Below are 19,271 nucleotides of genomic sequence, written 5' to 3'. Positions count from 1 at the left end.
TATGCATAGCCTGTGGACACGGGCAATAAGTTGGTGGTGATCTGGGTGGTGGTGGTGGTGGTGGTAGGGGCTGGGAGGGTAAAGGGGGGGAAATGGGAGACATCTATAATACTATCAATAATCCTATCTAATAAAAGAGTGATATGCAAATTAACCATCACTCCACTACACACACAAGCCATGCCCACCAGCCAATCAGGAGTGAGTATGCAAATTACCTCAACCAAGATGGCTGCAGCCACAAAGTGAGCAGGAGGCTTGGGTTTCCCTGGCAATGGATGAAGCCAAGCTTTCCGCACACCCTGGCAGGCCCAGGCCTCCACTCAAGGCTACAAAGTTTCAATTATAGAAGATAAATAAATCCCAACAAAAATGGCTGCGGCTGCGGAGCAAGCAGGAGGCTTGGCTCCACTCAAGGCTACAAAGTTTTCAATTATAGAAGATAAATAAATCCCAGATACCAGGGCCTCCGCTTGGGTCACTGGGGGGCATGGTTGGCCTGCAAACCACCACAGGCCCCTCGCCCAGGTCATCCCACGCCCCAAGGGAACCCTCACCCTGATCCAGGACACCCTTCAGGGCAAACCAGCCGGCCCCCACCTGTGCACCAGGCCTCTATTTTATCTAATAAAAGAGTAATATGCAAATTGACCATCACTCCAACACACAAGATGGCTGCCCCCATGTGGACAAAAGATGGCCAACACAAGATGGCCAGCAGGGGAGGGCAGTTGGGAAGGACCAGGCCTGCAAGGGAGGGCAGTTGTGGGCAATCAGGCCAGCAGGGGATGGCAGTTGGGAGGGACCAGGCCAGCAAGGGAGGGCAGTTGGGGCAATCAAGCCTGCAGGGGAGGGCAGTTAGGGGTGACCAGGCTGGCAGAGGAGAGCAGTTGGGGGGGGGACCAGGCCTGTAGGGGAGGGCAGTTAGGGGTGACCAGGCCTGCAGGGGAGGGCAGTTAGGGGAAAACAGGCTGGCAGGGGAGCAGTTAGGCATCAATCAGGCTGGCAGGGGAGTGGTTAGGGGGTGATCAGGCTGGCAGGCAGAAGTGGTTAGGGGCAATCAGAAAGGCAGGCAGGCGAGCAGTTGGGAGCCAGCAGTCCTGGATTGTGAGAGGGATGTCCGACTGCCCGTTTAGGCCTGATCCTAGTAGGATCAGGCCTAAACGGGCAGTCGGACATCCCTCAAGGGGTCCCAGATTGGAGAGGGTGCAGGCTGGGCTGAGGGATACCCCCCCCCCCCACCGCCATGCATGAATTTCATGCACTGGGCCTCTAGTAAAAAATATATTTAAAAAAAGATGTCAATACTACCCAAAGCAATCTACAGATTCAATGCAATCCCTATCAAAATTCTAATGACATTTCTTGCAGAAGTTTAAAAATCCATCCTATTTATTTAATTTTAATTTTGCAGAAATTTTAAAAATCCATTTCAAAGGTCCCTAATAGCCAAAGCAATCTTGAAAAAGGATAAAGCTGTAGGTTTCACACATTCTGATTTCAAAACTTACTACCAAGCTATTATAATCAAAACAGTGTGGTACTAACATAAAAAATAGAAATATAGATAAACGGACTAAAGAGCCCAGAAATAAACCCTCACATATGGAGTCAATGAATTTTGACGAGGGTGCCAAGACCATTCAGTGGAGAAAAGACCGTCTTCCCAACAAATTGTGATAGGAAAACAGAATATCTACATATAAAAAATGAGGTTGGATCTTTAATTTACACCATTTACAAAAATTAACTAAAAAGAAATCAAAGACTTACATAAAGCTAACACTATAAAACTCATAGAATAATAAAATACAGGGGGACAGCTTAATGACATTACACTTTGTGAGGACTTCTTGGATAAAACACCAAAAGCACAGGCAAGAAAAGAAAAACAGGCAGGTTGCATTTCATCAAAATTAAAAACTTTTGTGCAAAGTACACTCTCACAGCACAGTAAGAAACAAAAAAAAACAAAAAACAAAAAAACAAAACAAAAAACCTCAAAACCCAATTAAAAAATGATCAAAGGATTGAACTGACGTTTCTCAAAAAATACATATAAATGGCCTATAAGTAAATGAAAAGGTGCTCAACATGACTAATCACCAGAAAAATGCAATTCAAAACCATGTGAGATACCACTTCATACCAATTAGGATGGCTGTTATCAAACAAACAAACAAAAAACAGAAAGAAAAAAAACAGAAAACAAGTATTGACATGAATGTACAGAAACTGGAACCTTTATGCACTGCTGGTGGGGATGTAAAATAATACAACTGCTATGAAAAATGTTTTGGTGATGTCTCAGAAAATTAAAAATAGAATTACCATATGATCCAGCAATTCCATTTCTGGGAATAAACCCAAAAGAATTAAAAGTAGGGGCTCAGCCCTAACCAGCTTGGCTCAGTGGATGGAGCGTTGGCCTGCAGACTGAAGGGTCCCAGGTTCAATTCTGGTCAAGGGCATGTACCTTGGTTGCAGGCACATCCCCAGGAAGGGGTGTGCAGGAGGCAGCTGATCAATGTTTCTAACTCTCTATCCCTCTCCCTTCCTCTCTGTAAAAAATCAATAAAATATATTTTAAAAGAAAGTAGGGGCTCAAACAGATATTTGTACATTCATGTTCATAGCAGCATTATTCACAATAGCCAAAATGTGGGACAGCCCAACTGTCCATCAATGGATGAATGGGTAAACAAAATGTGGTATATACAATACAATGGAAAAAGGAAGGAAATTTTGATACATGATGCAACATGGATGAACCTTGAAGATATGCTAAGTGAAATAAGCAAGTCACCAAAGGCCAAGATTACATAATTCTGCTTCTATGAGGAACCTAACTAGTCAAATTCACAAAGGCAAAAAGTAGAATGGTGGGTGCCGAGGCTGCCAGAGGGGGAATGAAGAATTAGAATTTAATGAGTACAGTTTCAGTTGGAGAAGATGAAAACATTCTGGAGATGGATGGTGTTGATGGTTGCGCAATAATGTAAATATAATTAATACCACAGAAATGTATACTTAAATGGTTAAAATGGGCCCTAGCCAGTTTGGCTCCGTGGATGGAGCATCGGCCTGCGGCCTGAAGGGTCCTGGGTTCGATTCCAGTTAAGGGCACATGCCTGGGTTGTGGGCTCAATCCCCAGTACGGGGCATGCCGGAGGCAGCCAATCAATGGTTCTCTATCATCATTGATGTTTCTATCTTGCTCTCCCTTTCCCTTCCTCTCTGAAATCAATAAGAAAATATATTTTTAAAAAATGGTTAAAATGGTAAATTTTATGTTATACATATTTTACCGCAAAAATATTTTTAAACATACAAAAACTGAATTACTCATCCTCTTTCTCTTAAACATTATTTTGTTTTATTCATCTAATAATTAGTAAATCTCAGCTTCAAGCAAAACTTGTCCAAATACTCCTTTTGAGCAATTCTCTTTAGAACCTCAGCTGATGCCCACCTTTCTGTGATCATCCTTTCCCCACGAGGCCCAGAGGGTGTACTTCGGTCTGACACAAGAGCCCCCTTCCAAACATTCTGTGAAGACTCCTGTCACCACGCAGAAGCTTCTGTTCTTTGGCCTCAAGCAATGTCCCCGCTACCAAGAAGTAAGAAAGCACTGCTCTTCCTGGAAATAAAAACTGTGATCCTCAGAGTTCAATTTTCGCCAGTAACCAAACTGTGATTAAGAGGAGGGTTGGCGGGGGGGGGGGGGGGGGGGGCGGGAAGTCACTCTGAATGATTCTCCAAATGCATGTTATTGAGCTGAGGAGTGACGTGGTCCAAGTTAGTATATAAATAGATCACTCTGCCTGATGCATATAAAACAGACTGGAGCCCGAGTGACACAAAAGCAGGGACACAAGTTGGGAAGATATTTTCATTAAACCAGGGAGAGGTGATGGTAGATTAGACCAGGTTGGCAGCAATGGAGACAGAAATAGTTGGGTTCTACGTAGCATTGAAGCGAGAACCAACAAGGTTGGAAGTAACGCTTAAGATAAAGAAAATGGCCAGAGCAATGGGAAAGATGATCTTCCATTTACTCAGGTGGGAAAGAGTGTGGGCAGGGCAGGTTGGGATAGGAGATGTGAGAGGCAAGAGTTCTCTTTTGGACATGTCAGGTATCCAAGTGGAGATACGAGATAAATAGTCAGATATGTGAGTATGGGTATCGAGGGAGAGATTATGCACTCTGTGAAGAAACCAGGATTCTCAAGTGTCCCATCACAAACAAGTGTTTCTTAAAAGTAAGTCCAATAAGTTCATACACTTTAACACATTAGGGTGTTAAACCATGTTAGGGGATATCCAAGAACTCTAGAAAACTAAAATGGAGGAACGATTTAAGATCTGACCAGGTAGATAGGCTAGTTTATAATTATACTATTTGGGTAATTATCCTAAAATGAAACAGTAGGTCTTAAAAGGATTAATGTCCCAAATAAAATAATAAGAGAAAAATATAAATATGGTTTGTTAGGAAGGAAAGGAATAATAGTTAACTATTTTCAAAAAGTGTCTTACTCACCATTGCAAAGCCAAAAATAACAAGACAGCATCATCCCAATGTCCCTCTGGTTCTGAAGGGAACAAGTGATTGTGTTTATGCTGCCCAACAGTGATAAATGCCTCTAACTGTAGTCTGAACATTCCACAGAGATGAAAGTTCATTGCTTTGGGCAGGGCAGACCACAATAATTAGCAAAGTAATTAACTAACTGTTCACTAAACGAGTTTACTAACTCTTTTTGCCATAATTTACAAGAGAAGGGGAATCAGTGTATTTATGAATTCTTCTTGGTTAGGGCAGTTAAGATGCAATGCCCACATTTTTACTTCCTGGCCATAGTATGTTCAATAAGATCCCAGTGTGTAAATAAGAATAGAACTTTATTTCTGATATTTTTACCTGTTCTGTTCAGTGTTTCTGGCTGGGAGTCCTCTATGCTATTCTAATTGTCATGGTGTTATAATTGTTACACTGCATTCCAAAGCCAGAAAACTATCAATGGCAGATGGAAGTATTTCTTGGGTTTGGTTTTGTTTGAAAAATTGTCAGGAGAAGGAAGAGAGGTGGGGTATTTCTTATAGAAATGAGCATATGAATATGTGCTCTTTATAGTATTTGGTGGCACACTATGCCCGCATTAACAGTTAGCTCCACAAAGAAAACAGTTCGCATTACAACTCACCAAAATGCCCGATTCCAAGCCAGCCCTGAGCGCCCTGATTATGGACAAAGGTTTAGGGAAAACTCCAATCCTCCCGGAGTACAAACACCATGCTGACAGATTACTGCCTCACCTTGGTTCAGAGGACTGCAGCTTCTAAAACATCTTACATCCTCAAGCATTCACTCCACTCTCATGGGCAGTGAAGCAATCCATTCATTGGCAGCCACAGAACCAGGAAGACCCTGAGTCACCCCCTCCCACCCCACATACACACAAACATCCTCACCAGTACTTCTAAACTTATATTCGTTATTCCAGATTCTTTTTTACTAAAACAACCCTTCATTCATAAAAGAGCAGTTCACAACTTGGATTCCCTAGGCGTCTAGTCAGTAATGAATAGGAAACATTTACTGAGTGTTTCCCGTGTACCAGGTACTGTACAAATCACGCCATAGGTGATGCCATTTCAGTCAGGCACAGCCTCTGTTAGGGCACTATTATTATGTCCACATTATTGATAAGAAAGAGCTTAGAAAGGCTAGGTAACTTGCCCAAGTCTAAATACCTGGTATTAGTAGATCTGTCACACCCTGGACGCGACTCCCCCACCATTCTTCCCCACTATGTGGCAAAGGAGTTCATAAGCGAAGTCAAAGACTATCTGACATTCTAAACAGCTTAGTGCACATCACATTTATCCCACAAATAAATGCCTCTACTGCATCATTAAAATGCCAATTTCCCTGTGTTGCCCTGAAATAACAGCATGTCTGTGTAGAAACACTGGTTATCACATGTGGACAAAAAAGTTTAGATTGGGTGTTAGTAAAAAATCAGAGGGTAAACTAACCAGTTCCTTTTTATTCAATTCACGTTGTTTTAAAGATCTATTTCATCAGGCTGTAGAAGCCTGAATTAGGGAATATTTTTTCAAACAAAAGAAAAGTTTTTCTAGACTAGTCTAATGTCTGATAATTTGGAAACACCAAACGTGAACACTCTTCTTCAGAAAACAAGGAAGACGGGGAACCTGATAGAGGAAAAGGAAAGTTAAGGAAGATCAACAAGGAAAGGTAAGCAAAGTATTGTAAAAGTGTCAGCATTTTAAACAAGGTTATATTTCTGGAGTACTCATTTAGAAAAACAAAGGAGACAAACAGCTGTGGAGGAAGGCCAGAGCGGTGTGTGTATGGTTGTGCAGCCATGGGGTAATCAGTTCACAGGTCCTCGTCATTGTCAGAAAAGGTGTCTAAAATGGATAGAAACTTCCCTTTTCAACCCATAGATGTGGTGTGATAAGAGAATAAGGAACTGGAAATCTACAGACCCAGATCTGATCATTCTGGTCATGCCAATAATTCCAGGAACCTGGACCAATGGACCTGGCCTCTTTGGACCCAGTTTTCTCACCTACAACACATAAATAATAACCATCTAGTATTTAATCTGTGTTATTGCTGTGAGGGTGTTGTATGATTATAGGTATAAAACTATTCAGGTTCACTGCAAAAGAAATACATCATATTGTTATTACCAGCGTATTGCAGAATGAGTTGCAAGTTAATCTAATGCATTCACTGAGCTGAAAAAGGAAAGAGCAAGAAGACATGAGGATGTGCACGCCCCTAGTGTTGATTCATTTATATTATTAATGTTGTTAATGGAGCCATCTGCAATACAACTATTAAGTTTGGGAGTATATGGTATTAGCAGGCCTGTTTACAATTAAAAGGTAGTATAAACCACCCAATTAAGTGATCCGGACTACAACCAGATAGAGCAAATTCTTGGATATCCACACCAAGGGAAAGGAAGCACTGGAGCAGAGACTGGAATTCAGCAGATGCTCAAAAATCAAAGTCTTCATGGCTCTGGCATGTTTTTTATGATATGCCTCTAGGCATGCTTAGGTTTGACTTCTAAAATTAATCTTCAGCCCCATGAGGGCAGAAGGGGGTGGTCCAGGAGCTTGTGATTATCTTTGCCCACTACTCTCTCAGGATTAAAAATGTGCCAGGATGACCCCTTCAAGTGGACCCATCATGCAGATAAGAAAGAGGTGGATGTCCCCAGCAGATGACCATAGACCCAAGCTGAAGAGAAGTCCAGTCACTGGTCATAGGGCCCTATTTACAATTCTGTTCATTGGTTTGCTTGAAGTTAACTCTCTGTAATTAGTGTCTATTGACAGAAGCGATTATTAAAACTTCCATCCTTTTCATTTCTAAACAGAAAGATTGGAGAGCATTTAGCATTAAGGTAGAACTTGTTAACAAATAAATGTATTTCACAATAAAATGGAAAGTAGTGCCTTAATCCATTAACTTGTAATTTTCCAGATGCAGAAAGTAGCCTCTGTCTACTCCTCAGCCAGAGAAGACACCTATATAACAGAACCTTCTTTGGAGCATCAAGCCAATCCACAGGTTTGGCTCTGTCCCAGACGAGTGCCCGGTAATGGGAAATGCACCTCTCACGTTCCTCTATAAAAAGCAAACACTTTATCCTAATTTGTTATGAATGAACATGATTGATTTAACAGCTCATTATTCTGAGTAAAATATGATAACTGGATCTATTCTTTTATAGTAGAGTTCCTCACATTAGACTTGATTAAAATTGTTCTTAATTTATATAAATTCTAAATACAAAGACTCCTTTGTAAAAACTGCAAAAATCACATGCTCAGTGGATTTGAATGAGTGAATTATGTGAATCAATGAGTCTTTCATAAGGTTAAAGGGTACCCACGTCACTTGTGAATTAAGCACTTTGTGCGAATAAAGCCTTATGATTATGTACATTTTTGAGAGGAATAAAATATTTTCATTCAGCAAACATATACTAGGAGCAATTAATTACTCAGGTCTTAAAGATGGAGACGACAGAATCTTCTGAAGCAGGAATTTAACCGTATTTTAAACCTAAAACAAAAGCCTGAGAACATACTACTGACAGGTTAAGCTGTTATCACTGATCACAAGGGATTTCCATAACTAGTCCCAGAATCTGGACAGAAATGAATGGGATCGTCCAGACAAAATTGCCTCCTGCCAGGGACTGACCTTTGGGTAAACAGGCCTGGAAAAAATGCTAAAAGGAGAACAACGTGTAGTATATGGAGGAGAGCGGCAGCTTTTCTAGAGCGCTTCAGTCTCTCCTTCACTCCACAAGTAAAATGCATCTAGCTGACATTATGCTTGTTGCATGAGGATAAAGGGAGTCACGTGAGAAATAAGTGTTCCACGAAGATTAATCTGTCAGCAGTGGGACTGATGAACTGACAGCGAGGGAGAAACAACGGGCGATGACAAGAACACAATACAGAGAGAGAAGGAGGGATAGATTCAAGGGAGAAACGTCAAGGCTTAATAAGTGACTAGAGACAGAAGATGAAGGCGAGAGAAGAGTCAAAGATGACTCGGAAGGTTCACTCTCAGAGGGCGAGGAAAGCAGCGGTACCGCTGAGAAAAAGGAGCAAGGCAGGAAGGACAGCTCTCATCCTGTCTGACTCCTTCAGAAGAGTGATGCCCCCAACCCTGGGCAATGCCAACAGGCAAGTAAGTGCTCCTGGGTTGCTTTTTGACTGGCTGCCGAGAGAAGGACAGTGGCCTAATATGTTAAGAAAAACAAAAACTGAGAATAAGTAAAGACAGAATGACAGGAGTTGTTATATAGTCAGCCAGAATAAGTCAACCGATGAGCAGAGAGCAGAAAATGTTGTGTAGGAATACACGCTGAAGCAAGACTTTCAACAGCACAGCTTAGCCTTGGCCTGTTGGGAAGCATGGAAGCAGGCAAATCAATCCAGGCTGAGATGATCACAAATGGTCCAGACTCTAGAAAGAGAAGAATCAAAGACCAGGGTCCAAACTCAAACACTTCCAGAGACCAGGCAAGTAACAAAAATGAAGAAGGGTGTTAGGTAACAAGGAGTGGAGGGGACTGAAGAAAAGGCTCATGCCCACCCCCATCTACAAGGAGGAACAGTAGATGGGTTACTTCCACCCAAGATCATAGGCCCACTCTTCTGACTTTTCAAGAGAAATCATCCCACCCACATCCTCTACCATATCTACTCTTACATCTTCTTCTTCGAGCACTTGTCAATATCTGAAATCTTTATGTTGTTGTTGTTCTTGTTGTGTTTATGGTCTGTCTCTTCCCACTAGAAGATCAATTCCCTGAGGAGCCACAGAATTGGCCATAAATCAATGCTCAATCAACGATGTGCTTACCTCCTGCCTTCTCAGGATTTAACCATTTGATAGGGAATAAATCCAAACCCCTCATCTGTTACAGCCTTCACAACATTTCACATTCATTACCTGCCACTCCCAACACACCCTACTCTGCAGCACAAGCTCTGCCAAGACAGGACCTGTGTTCAAATCCTGACAGATACTTCCTAGCTGTTTGTCCTTTTGAAGACACTAACTATGAATCTCAACGGCTACATCTATAAACACATACATTATTGGGTTTCCAGAGGAATTGGTTTTCTTTAATTGACTACAAATGTAACATTAATGCCCAATTCTTTCACATTTCCCACTCTTGGGTTTCTCCATCTCACATTCACCACATCAAATTCCCTACCACCGCCCAGCCGACCAGAGCCTTTGCCTCTGACTCTGTGGGCCCCTCTCCCCAAAACTTACCTCCTAATGGCTAGTTAGAGCCAGCTCAATTGTTTCTTCCTCTGTGAGTCTTTCTTTGACTTTCCTAGGTGCCCACAACCTTTGGTTCTTGCAACTAGCAACTGCACTGACATCAACCATGTAGCACCAGCTGCCTTTTTCTGATGCCCATCAAGTTATGAGCAAAAGCAGGGACTAAATGGTTTTTTTCGTCACTTTTACCAGAGTCCAGCATGGTGCCTGATTCAAAACAAGTCTTCAATAAATGTTTGCTGACCCAAACAGAACTTAACCGTTGACAGATACAAATCCAATTTACTAGGTACTGTGTGAGTGGACACCTCTTGCTCCAATGTTGCTCCAACACTGAGAAGTAACCCATGACAATGACAGCAACTACCACATGGTCAGCTCTTGATTAGCCACGTTAATTGTGGTGGTGTCAGTGATAGGGATAACCTAAGAACTGTGAAGGTGTGATTTATGCAGTGCTAAAACACACACACACACACAAACACACACACACAATTACCTCTCCTACTGTTCTGTCAAATACTTAACAGCAACTTGAGGCTCTTTTGAAGGTCAATTTGATTATAACATAAAATTGCACAGAAAGCGCTGCACTCTTTCTAACATATGAGTGTTTAATCATCAATTCCTTCAACAGATATTTACTGACAGCCTACTATATGCCAGACATTACAAGTAAAACCACTACAAGCCTGAATTCCATAGACTGCAATGTTCTCCTAGGTGCTTAGGAAGACCTAGAAAATTGGGGAAGGCTGTTGAAGCCAAAACAGAAGTTTATATTGTCCTGTAACCTAATGGCTGCCATTCTACCAATTCTGAGAAAGGACCCTGTGTGTCTTTCTGCTGTCCCACACCCAGAACAAGGGGGCAGCTGGCTTCTGCATGATTCAGAATGTGGACCTGGCTTTGAAGTAGAGTAGCAAGTAATGATGACCATCATGATCTAAATTAATTCAGACATCTCTCTTCTCTCTCTTCGGCCTGGGGTGTTAGGGAGTAGGGATGTTGAGAAAACAACTTTTGTTTTCCTGAGCTGCTGCATAAGCATTTTACAGTATGACAACTCTGCTCACACCCAAGGTCTGAACATTTAGATGAAGACTTTAGGATTCCCGCCATAGGGTCCCACTTGGCTTTTACACCTTTTAAAATAGTTACTTAGAATTAAGCCTGAGAGAAGTTAGTAACCTCAGCCCAACCACCTGGAGTAATAGGGGCTGGCCACCTTGCTCTCTGTCTCCTGATGGCTCGGAACCTGGGATGGGACCTGGGATGGAGGACTGCCCTTCCCCCAGCTCACTGCCTCCCCACCCCATTCCTGCTTTGGGAATCTGTAATACATCTTTGACTACTCCTTTGTGTGAGTGTACTAAAACTGAACCTTCAATCAGAGAGACCCCGTGGGTTTCACTTCCCCAAAGTGGGAGCTCAGAGGCTGAGGGAACTACCTGCCTACCATGTGTGGGTGGCTTGTGCCCTCTCTTTCAGTTGGACATGGTCTGCATATTCTTAATTCAAAACACCAGCTCTGTCTCCCCAGCACAGCAGATAAGTAACAAAAGACTGAGCATAAGCAAGCTAACTAGTCCAAAGAGATGACATTCATCTTCCCCAGACCCTGTGCTATGCACAGTGTACCTCATCCATCCCTTCTCACGTGGAAGAGAAAAGAATCCTAAGACAGTAGGATACAGGGCCAATACTTTTTGAGTAAAGGAAAGTTTCAGGAAAAGGTGTGAACAGGAGCAGAATATACCACCACTGTCTCCCTCTATGTAGCAGGAAGAAGAGGGTGACTACATATTGTAGTCCAACCATGTACTACCAACCAAGCAACCACACAAGGTTAGACTATAAGACAGGCATCACTCATAGCCTCAAACACCTGAGTTACAAAGAAGTTCCCCTGAAATTTCAACCCTAAGGTTGAAATAAATAACAACCTTAACCTTGTTTATTGTGCTTTCCCTGTACCCTCCCACAACTGGTTCCCCAACTCCAAGATCTTGTCTTTAGCAGGAGATGTTATTTAAGGTGATGGCATGGGCCATTTTGAAGAGTTACTCAGTTTTCCTGGGCCTCTCCTACGTAACATGCTTTAAATTTCTGTTTGTTGTTCTCCTGTTAATCTGACTTTTAACATAGTGTGTGTCTCAGCCAAGTACCTAGTAGGGTAGAGAAAATAATTATTTTTCCTCCCCCACAGATTAATTAACTTTCTTAGGAACAGACCTCAAAAAATTCTCTCAGATTAAATGAATGAATGAAGGAATCTAAATAGTTTTTCTCTCTTTTTAACTGTATGTTCCATTTTATTAATATATTGCATTAGTGGTTAATAAAATGCTTATGTTTAGTAACCATAAAAATTCTGTTTATGTTCATAAAAGTATCTACAAATGAAGAACATATGTCTTGGTAAAAAAGCAAAACTAAATTTTTCCATTTCAGACCCTAATACTTCTACATGGTAAACTGACATCTTAGCTAGTAAAAAAATTTACAATAAATCATCAGAAAAGAAAATAAACTATGAAGAAACTTGACTTTGAATAAGCACCAAAAACCAGTAACTACCTAGAACTGAGGTGACCACATTCCCCCTCTTCTCTGGACCATCTTGGTTTATGCCTATTGTCCTGGAATAATTATTAAGTGTGCCCTTTCACTCTCAAAAACGGAGTACTTTGGACAAATAAGTCATCTATCACCCTATCTGGAGATAAAAGGATTCTGATAGAGCCCAGCCAGTATTGCTCAGTGGTTGAGCATCGACCCATGAATCAGGAGGTCAGGGTTCAATTCCCAGACAGGGTACATGCCCGGGTTGTAGGCTCGATCCCCAGTAGGCGGCGTGCAGGAGGCAGCCAAACAATGATTCTCTCTCATCATTGATGTTTCTATCTCTCTCTCCTTCTCTCTTCCTTTCGCTGAAATCAATCAAAACACTTTTTTTTTTAAAGAAAAAGATTCTGATAGAGTAGGCAGTTAGACAGGCATGAACAGAGCAGGAACAACAGGCCAGATACAAAATGTCACCAGGAAGAAAGTCCTGGGTACCTAGCAACAGGCAACACTAGAGAAAACAACTATTATCGGCTAGGACCTGACCCTCAGGGTGACTTTTTCTCCCCTAGTGTATGCTAGTCATCCAGTTTAGACTCCCTTAAAGGAGGAACAAGGAACCAGAGAACAGCCTCAGACAACTTCCACACAAGTCCTTGCATGACCACTCCCTTAAGCATTAAGCATTAGGACAATGAGATTCTAATAGGTATCAAATAATCTTAGAAACAAAACCTTGGGTCTATAGACCCAGAGACAGAGTTTTGGTCAAACTGGAGATAATATCTAGGCCTCAATTGTGTTTTAGCTCCAAGCCCAGGAGAACAGCAAAACCAGACCAAGCAACACCAGGGCTGGCTGGCATCAGGACCATATATAATGACTAATAACCCTCTATCGTAGTGTCCACCAATCAGTAGAAACCATGACCCTAGTGTCCACCAATCAGTAGAAACCACGACCCTGAAAGGACACAATTGGAAGGCTAATAAATATTCTATTGAGATCCCCCAGAGACCTCACCTAAAATTTTCGCCTTTGAAAAAACAAATAAAAATCCTTAAGATGAAGGGCACAGGGTACACTTGTGTGATGTTTCTTTCTCTCTTTCTCTCTCTCTCTTTCTCTCTCTCTCTCTCTCTCTCTCTCTCTCTCTCTCTCTCTTGTCTCATGTCTGCACTTTCTTTCTCAGGCAGGTACCTATGCTTTCTTTCTACCAAGTTCCAAGGGCCCTTCTTTTGCCTCTGTAACTTGTTTCCTAAGTCCATACAGCCCAGCTGGCTCACTTCTTCAACCTCTGTGACTTTCTAAATAAACTTTCTCTTGCATCAGAGTTCTTTGCTCTGAATTCTTTCTTCGCCTAACTCAAGAACCGAGGTTTACCTCTAATATTTGCCATTAACAATTCCACAAGGAAAACCTTAAGGTTTTCAAAAACACTGGTATTACAGAGGTGTTCTGTACCATCTGCTCTTGAACTCACCAATTTTGAAAGAGTTAAACCTTTTAACTTTCACAGCTGCAAAGTAATAAGGCCTGATCAACACTGAATACGAAATAAATACAGCGCTCTGCCTTGCAACCTATATCTAGGACTTTACCTCTCCACGTCTACCCCCAAACTATGAGAATCCAGGAGAACAGCAGTGATTCAGCATTTCTCAAACACTGATTAAAATGTGCTTGAGTGCAATGAAATCAGGGATGAAAGAAAGGTACATACTACAGAGATATTAAAACCAAAACTTATAAAATCAAAAATGGTGAAATTCTGTACTTCTCTTACTGAAGCATTTGCAAAGCAGCAAAACTAACAAGTTTATCATCACTATTATTAGGCAAGTCATCAAGATACAAGCAGAAAGCATTGGAAACTCTTTTTGTCAACTAATTCACGAGATGCTTGAAAACAGAAGTAAGAGTGAAATCACAGAACACAAAGGGAAATTTCAGGGACTGTGCCATTTAAGAAGAACAGTTTATAACCGTATAGGAGCACTTTTTAGAATGTTGCTGATCTCATTTTCGTGTCTCCTGGAAACCATACTATGTCTTATTTCTCCTGGTACCCTTTACCTCTTATCTCTGAATCCACAGCATAGTACTTTGCACATAGAAACATGCAACAAATGTTTATTGACTTAAGTTAATAAAAAAGTGCTTTCAAATATAATTTCTCTGTAAACATCTTTTTCAGATAAAAGAAGCCCAACTATCCTGGGGAATGAAAGTGGAGAGGTAGAACCATTCCAACAACAAGTATGAGGTGCACAGTGAAAACTGTATTCTTCAGCATGCGTGGTGGGTGGAGTTTTAACAAACCTATTATCATAGACATTCAGACCTATTGTAGTCCAACCATGTACTACCAACAAAGCCACCACACAAGGTTACACTCTAAGACAGGCATCACTCATAGCCTCCAACACCTGAGTTACAAAGAAGTTCCCCTGAAATTTCTTCCAAGTCTCAGCTCAGGAGGGCTTGGGCATTCTTTAAAATAGCCTTTGAGGCGGTTTTTATCACTTCCTCCAATATCTTATGCAAAGACACTGGAGTTTGAGAACTCACCACTTAACCATAGAAGGTCTCTTTAATTAGGAAAGCCATAAAAAGGGCCTCAAAGCATTCATGGAGACAGCGCTGGACTCTTCTATTGTAAAGACACCACTCCTATAAACAAGACAAATGGGTAGACATGGTCCAGGAATCAACCCTTGCCGTGACATAGGAGCTGGTGGGAAGAGGACTGTAAAATCAGAGACCCATTCATCTCAGCCGAGGTGGGTAGCAGCGACTTCATAATCTTGTGAAACAAAATTAACTTCTCCAATAATAATCAGTACAAAGGAAGCATTTCTCAGGAACCTGGCTTGTAAAACTTAAATACTCAGGCCTTCTGAATTTTTATATGAGCTGTTTTACAATCTTGGGACAGTTCCCTTCAAAGCCTTACATTTCTAACTCCCCATCTGATAAATAATTACCATTTACCTCTATTTTAGAAGACTAATAAAAACAATAATGTAAACCACAGATACTTTTCTAAAGTTCTGGGTGTTTAATCTGGAAACAGCCTAGATGCCCGTCAGCAGATGACTGGATCAGAAAACTATGGTACATCTACACAATGGAATACTATGCTGCCATAAAAAAGAAGGAATTCTTACCATTTGTAGGCACCTGGATGGAATTAGAGAACATTATGCTAAGTGAAATAAGCCAGTCAATGAAAGAAAAATACCACATGATCTCACTCATTTGTGGATAATGAAAAACATTATAAACTGATGAACAAAAAGATAGATACAGAGGCAGTAAAGCATCAAACAGACTGTCAAATTACAGCGGGAAGGTTAGGGAGAGGTGGGGGAAATAAGAGATCAACTGAAGGACTTATATGCATGCATATAAGAGTAACCAACGGATGCAAAACATTGGGGGGTGAGGGCATGTATGGGAGTGGGGGGGGGCAATGGTAAGATATGTACACATATAATACCTTAATAAAAATAAATAAATAAATAAATAAATAAATAAATAAATAAATAAATAAAGTTCTGGGTGTTTAGACAGTTACTGTTCTTCTCAACTAAACAGAGATAATCCAAAGGAAAATATCTGACCTACAGACTCAATTTTCTGCTCCTGATGAAGAGCAGAGGCACTGATAACCCAATGTGTTAATCTGCTGGGGTCCAAAACACTATGAACTCAAATAAAGAATAGTAAGCAAGGGAAAAGTCCCTTAAAGTCTTCGGATGTCAAGCACCTCCCCCTTCCCCACCTTCAGGGCCACTCTCTGAACCAACCTGAAAAAAGTAAAGCGACCACTTACAGCGAATGCAGGTAAAGTCTGAAGGATTATATTGACCGAAACCAGTCGCTATAGTGTATAAATGGTTTTATAGTCACCATAGTCTTTTTAAATGTCAATTTCTTTACCTACTGAAAATATAAGACAAAGTATTTTTTCCTATTGATTCATTAAAGAGAGAGAGAGAGAAGTTGCTTAAATTTAAATATTCAACTTCTATGTAATCTGCAGCCAAACAGCCTCATCTTACAATCGTCTGTGTCCAGACTGTAAAGCACTTGTCATCATGGGAGGGAGCATGCTGCACCCTTACATGAAGCCTCACAGATGTAAGTCAGGATCATAAACATAGTCCCTTTACGATTATTCAGTGTCCAATGCACCTGAAAGATACAGGGACCACATGTCAGCTGCTACATTTATGAGGCCACTGAGAAAATTCCAATTCCGGCTCAGAGTCAGAGAGGAGAAAGAGCAATCTCTTCCAAAACAGCCCAGGTTAAGTCCCTCCAGTTTCTGCCCTATCGTGATGTTAACTGATTGCCTAATAAAACGCTTCAGTAAAACGTGTGAATTCAGATTCTGGCAGAACATCAAATCAAAAGTAACTCTTCGTGGCAGCTACTTTTGCATACCCAGGGCCCTGCCTACCTTGTTATGTTTTTGCTGGTGCCTTGCCTTTGTGTCAAGAACATGGTAAGGGCTTTCGGAGTCTTGGTTGATGTAATAGACCAGTCTTGAAGGCAGTGTGATTTCTTTCTGCATGACATTGCTGTGACTGGTGTTACTGCTGCTATTCTGTTGCAATGTGTTGTCTTCATCTGCCAGGACTCCCAATTTTTTTTCTGCAGTTTCATTCCAAAGTGGAGCTGGTTGGGGAAAAGGGGGCAGGAGGCACAAACATACACAAACACACACATATACATCCTATAAATTCGTAAGTACCACAGTGCATTTTCCCATTAATGGCAAAAACAAAGTTTCCTATTGATAAGCAGGTGAGAAGTGGACACACTGGAAAGCAAGTTATGGCAACAGTGAAGTGGCCTGGATAAGTTTAACAACCAACAAGGCTTATACAGTAATGTACTGTTTATTTTGATTTATGTTTTGTACGTATATTTCTAACCAGTCTCAAATCTAGACTTCTAAGTATGGGGTGGGGGCTGGAGGGGCTGTGACCCTTCTCTGAGTCCACAGAAGCTCAAAGGGACTCTGACTAGGAGTTTCCCCTCTAAGAGCTAAGAATGCGCCTAAGTTAACTCTAGTGCTGAATTCATAGGAACTGACTCGCTTAACAAAAAGGACAATTCCCTTTTCTTCTAACTTTGAGATGAGCAAAACTCCTTTGCCATAGAGGGATGCAGACGCTGGCAGCTCTCCAATTCCTTTTTATGATCCTGCCAAGGACATCTTTCTGCTTTCACTGATTTTCGATTGTATGGAACATTATATTATCTGAATTGTTCATGATAATGACAAGCATTTTGAGAAATTACAAACCAAAGGTTTATATCTCCAAAGTTTCTCTTCCCCACTTTTAGTCCAACAGCAGGGTTTAATAAACCCAGAAGCGAATTTGAGGAAACAACACATTCCCACTGTTATCATTACACCCTTCCGCATTCCCAGTCAGGCTCCACCACCCAAGAAGCAACTTGCTCCCTCGTTGCATTCCCCATCCACCGGGGTCCCCTCAGCCAAGTTGCACAGAGGGGCCCAGCACCCACTAGATACCTTCCAGTGGGACCGACAGTAATCAGAATGGGTTTTTAGTAAATGCAACGCAAATGAACTTCCAAAAGTGGAGTGGAATAAGTGGGGTCTGAGAATGAGAAAGGTAGAGAGGCGGGCAGGGAGGTGCGGAAAGGCCGAGCTCGGGACGTGTCTGGAGCGCACGTCCCGCGCGTCCTTTCTTTTCCTTTGCAGGGCCCCGCAGGCAAGGCAATGCAAAGGGCACCAGGGCCATACCCACCGCTGGGTGCAGCAGCCCCCCAGGCTCGGGGCCAGGACGAGGCGGCGAGAGGAGGCAGCAGGAGAAGGACGAGCAGGCGGCAGGGAGGCGCGCGGGCCAGGGCGCGGGCAGGCGCCGGGCCGGCGGGGCCGCCGCGGGGGTCGCTGGAGGCTCGCGGGAAGCTGCAGCCTGCTAGGGGCGGCCGCCGGGAGCTGCTGCCGGGCGGGTTCATGGCTCATAGCTCCGGGGCGCCGCTCGATATGACCAGGGAGAGCGCCGGACTAGGCTGCGGGGAGGCTGCGGGCGGAGCCGGTCACGCCGGCTCAGCGCGCATAGTGCGGCCGCGGGCAGGGGTCAAGGCTCAGGGCTCGGGGACTAGGAACTAGGCGGTGCCCCCTGCCCTGCTCGTGTCTCAGGCCCTCCCCGAGCAGCCGCTGAAGAGTCTGGGGGGGTCCCAATTGCTCCGCCAACTTGGAACCTCCCCAGATGCTCCTCCCTCCCTGCGGCGGGCGCGGCCGCTTCGGCGACTGCGGGGGCTGCTGCTGGGGCTGAGGATGCGGAGCCGGCGCGGGAGCGAGCGGCGGGCACGCGGTGCGGGCCTGCTCCCTGCCCTCGGGAGCGCGCCGAGCGCGAGCGCGGCTTCGGATCCTGATGCTGGTGCTGATGCTGTTGCCTGGCACAGGACGCACTGCGCATGCTTTGTTGTGAGGGGAGAGGAAGAGGGAAAGAAAAAAGCAGCAGAGTGATGCAGCAACCCCGGCAGCCTCCGAGGTGACAGTGGCACCTCTAGAGGTGGGGGGAGGGGCAGTTGTCAGAAGGAAATTAGCCAGAAGGAAAGAATGAGGCTTCCAGGCCAGAGACAAGGATGATCTGCAGAGAAATCGACCTGCCTTCTCCACTACCCCATACCGCTCTAGTCCCACTCCCTCCTCCAGGCACAAACTAAGACCAAGCATTTCTTTCTTAATCCTCCCTTCATTTCCTTCCTGCAAATAACTATAAAGGATTGCAGCGGGGATGTAAAAATAGCGCGGCTCCTCATTCAGCTCGCGCGCCGCGGGTGGAAC

General features: G+C 43.0%; 1 protein-coding gene across 2 annotated transcripts in view; it reads right to left on the bottom strand.

Annotated features, from left to right (window-relative positions):
* ADAM23 (ADAM metallopeptidase domain 23) overlaps nt 1–18,773 on the bottom strand; it is a 154,931-nt gene extending 136,158 nt beyond the window's left edge. For both annotated transcript variants that reach the window (XM_080667498.1, XM_080667499.1), the window contains exons 1-2: nt 18,226–18,773; nt 16,902–17,119 (exon numbers count right to left, since the gene is read on the bottom strand). In XM_080667498.1, coding sequence (XP_080523624.1) covers nt 16,902–17,119; nt 18,226–18,436 — 429 coding nt within the window. In that variant the 5' untranslated portion in view covers nt 18,437–18,773. The remainder of the gene's footprint in view (nt 1–16,901; nt 17,120–18,225) is intronic.
* Between the last annotated feature and the right edge of the window lie 498 nt (nt 18,774–19,271).

The sequence above is a fragment of the Plecotus auritus genome, assembly GCF_963455305.1.
Source record: "Plecotus auritus genome assembly, chromosome: 5".
NCBI classification, from domain to species: domain Eukaryota; kingdom Metazoa; phylum Chordata; class Mammalia; order Chiroptera; family Vespertilionidae; genus Plecotus; species Plecotus auritus.
The sequence above is the reverse complement of the archived record's forward strand: the minus strand, read 5'-3'. Positions and strand labels throughout refer to the sequence as shown.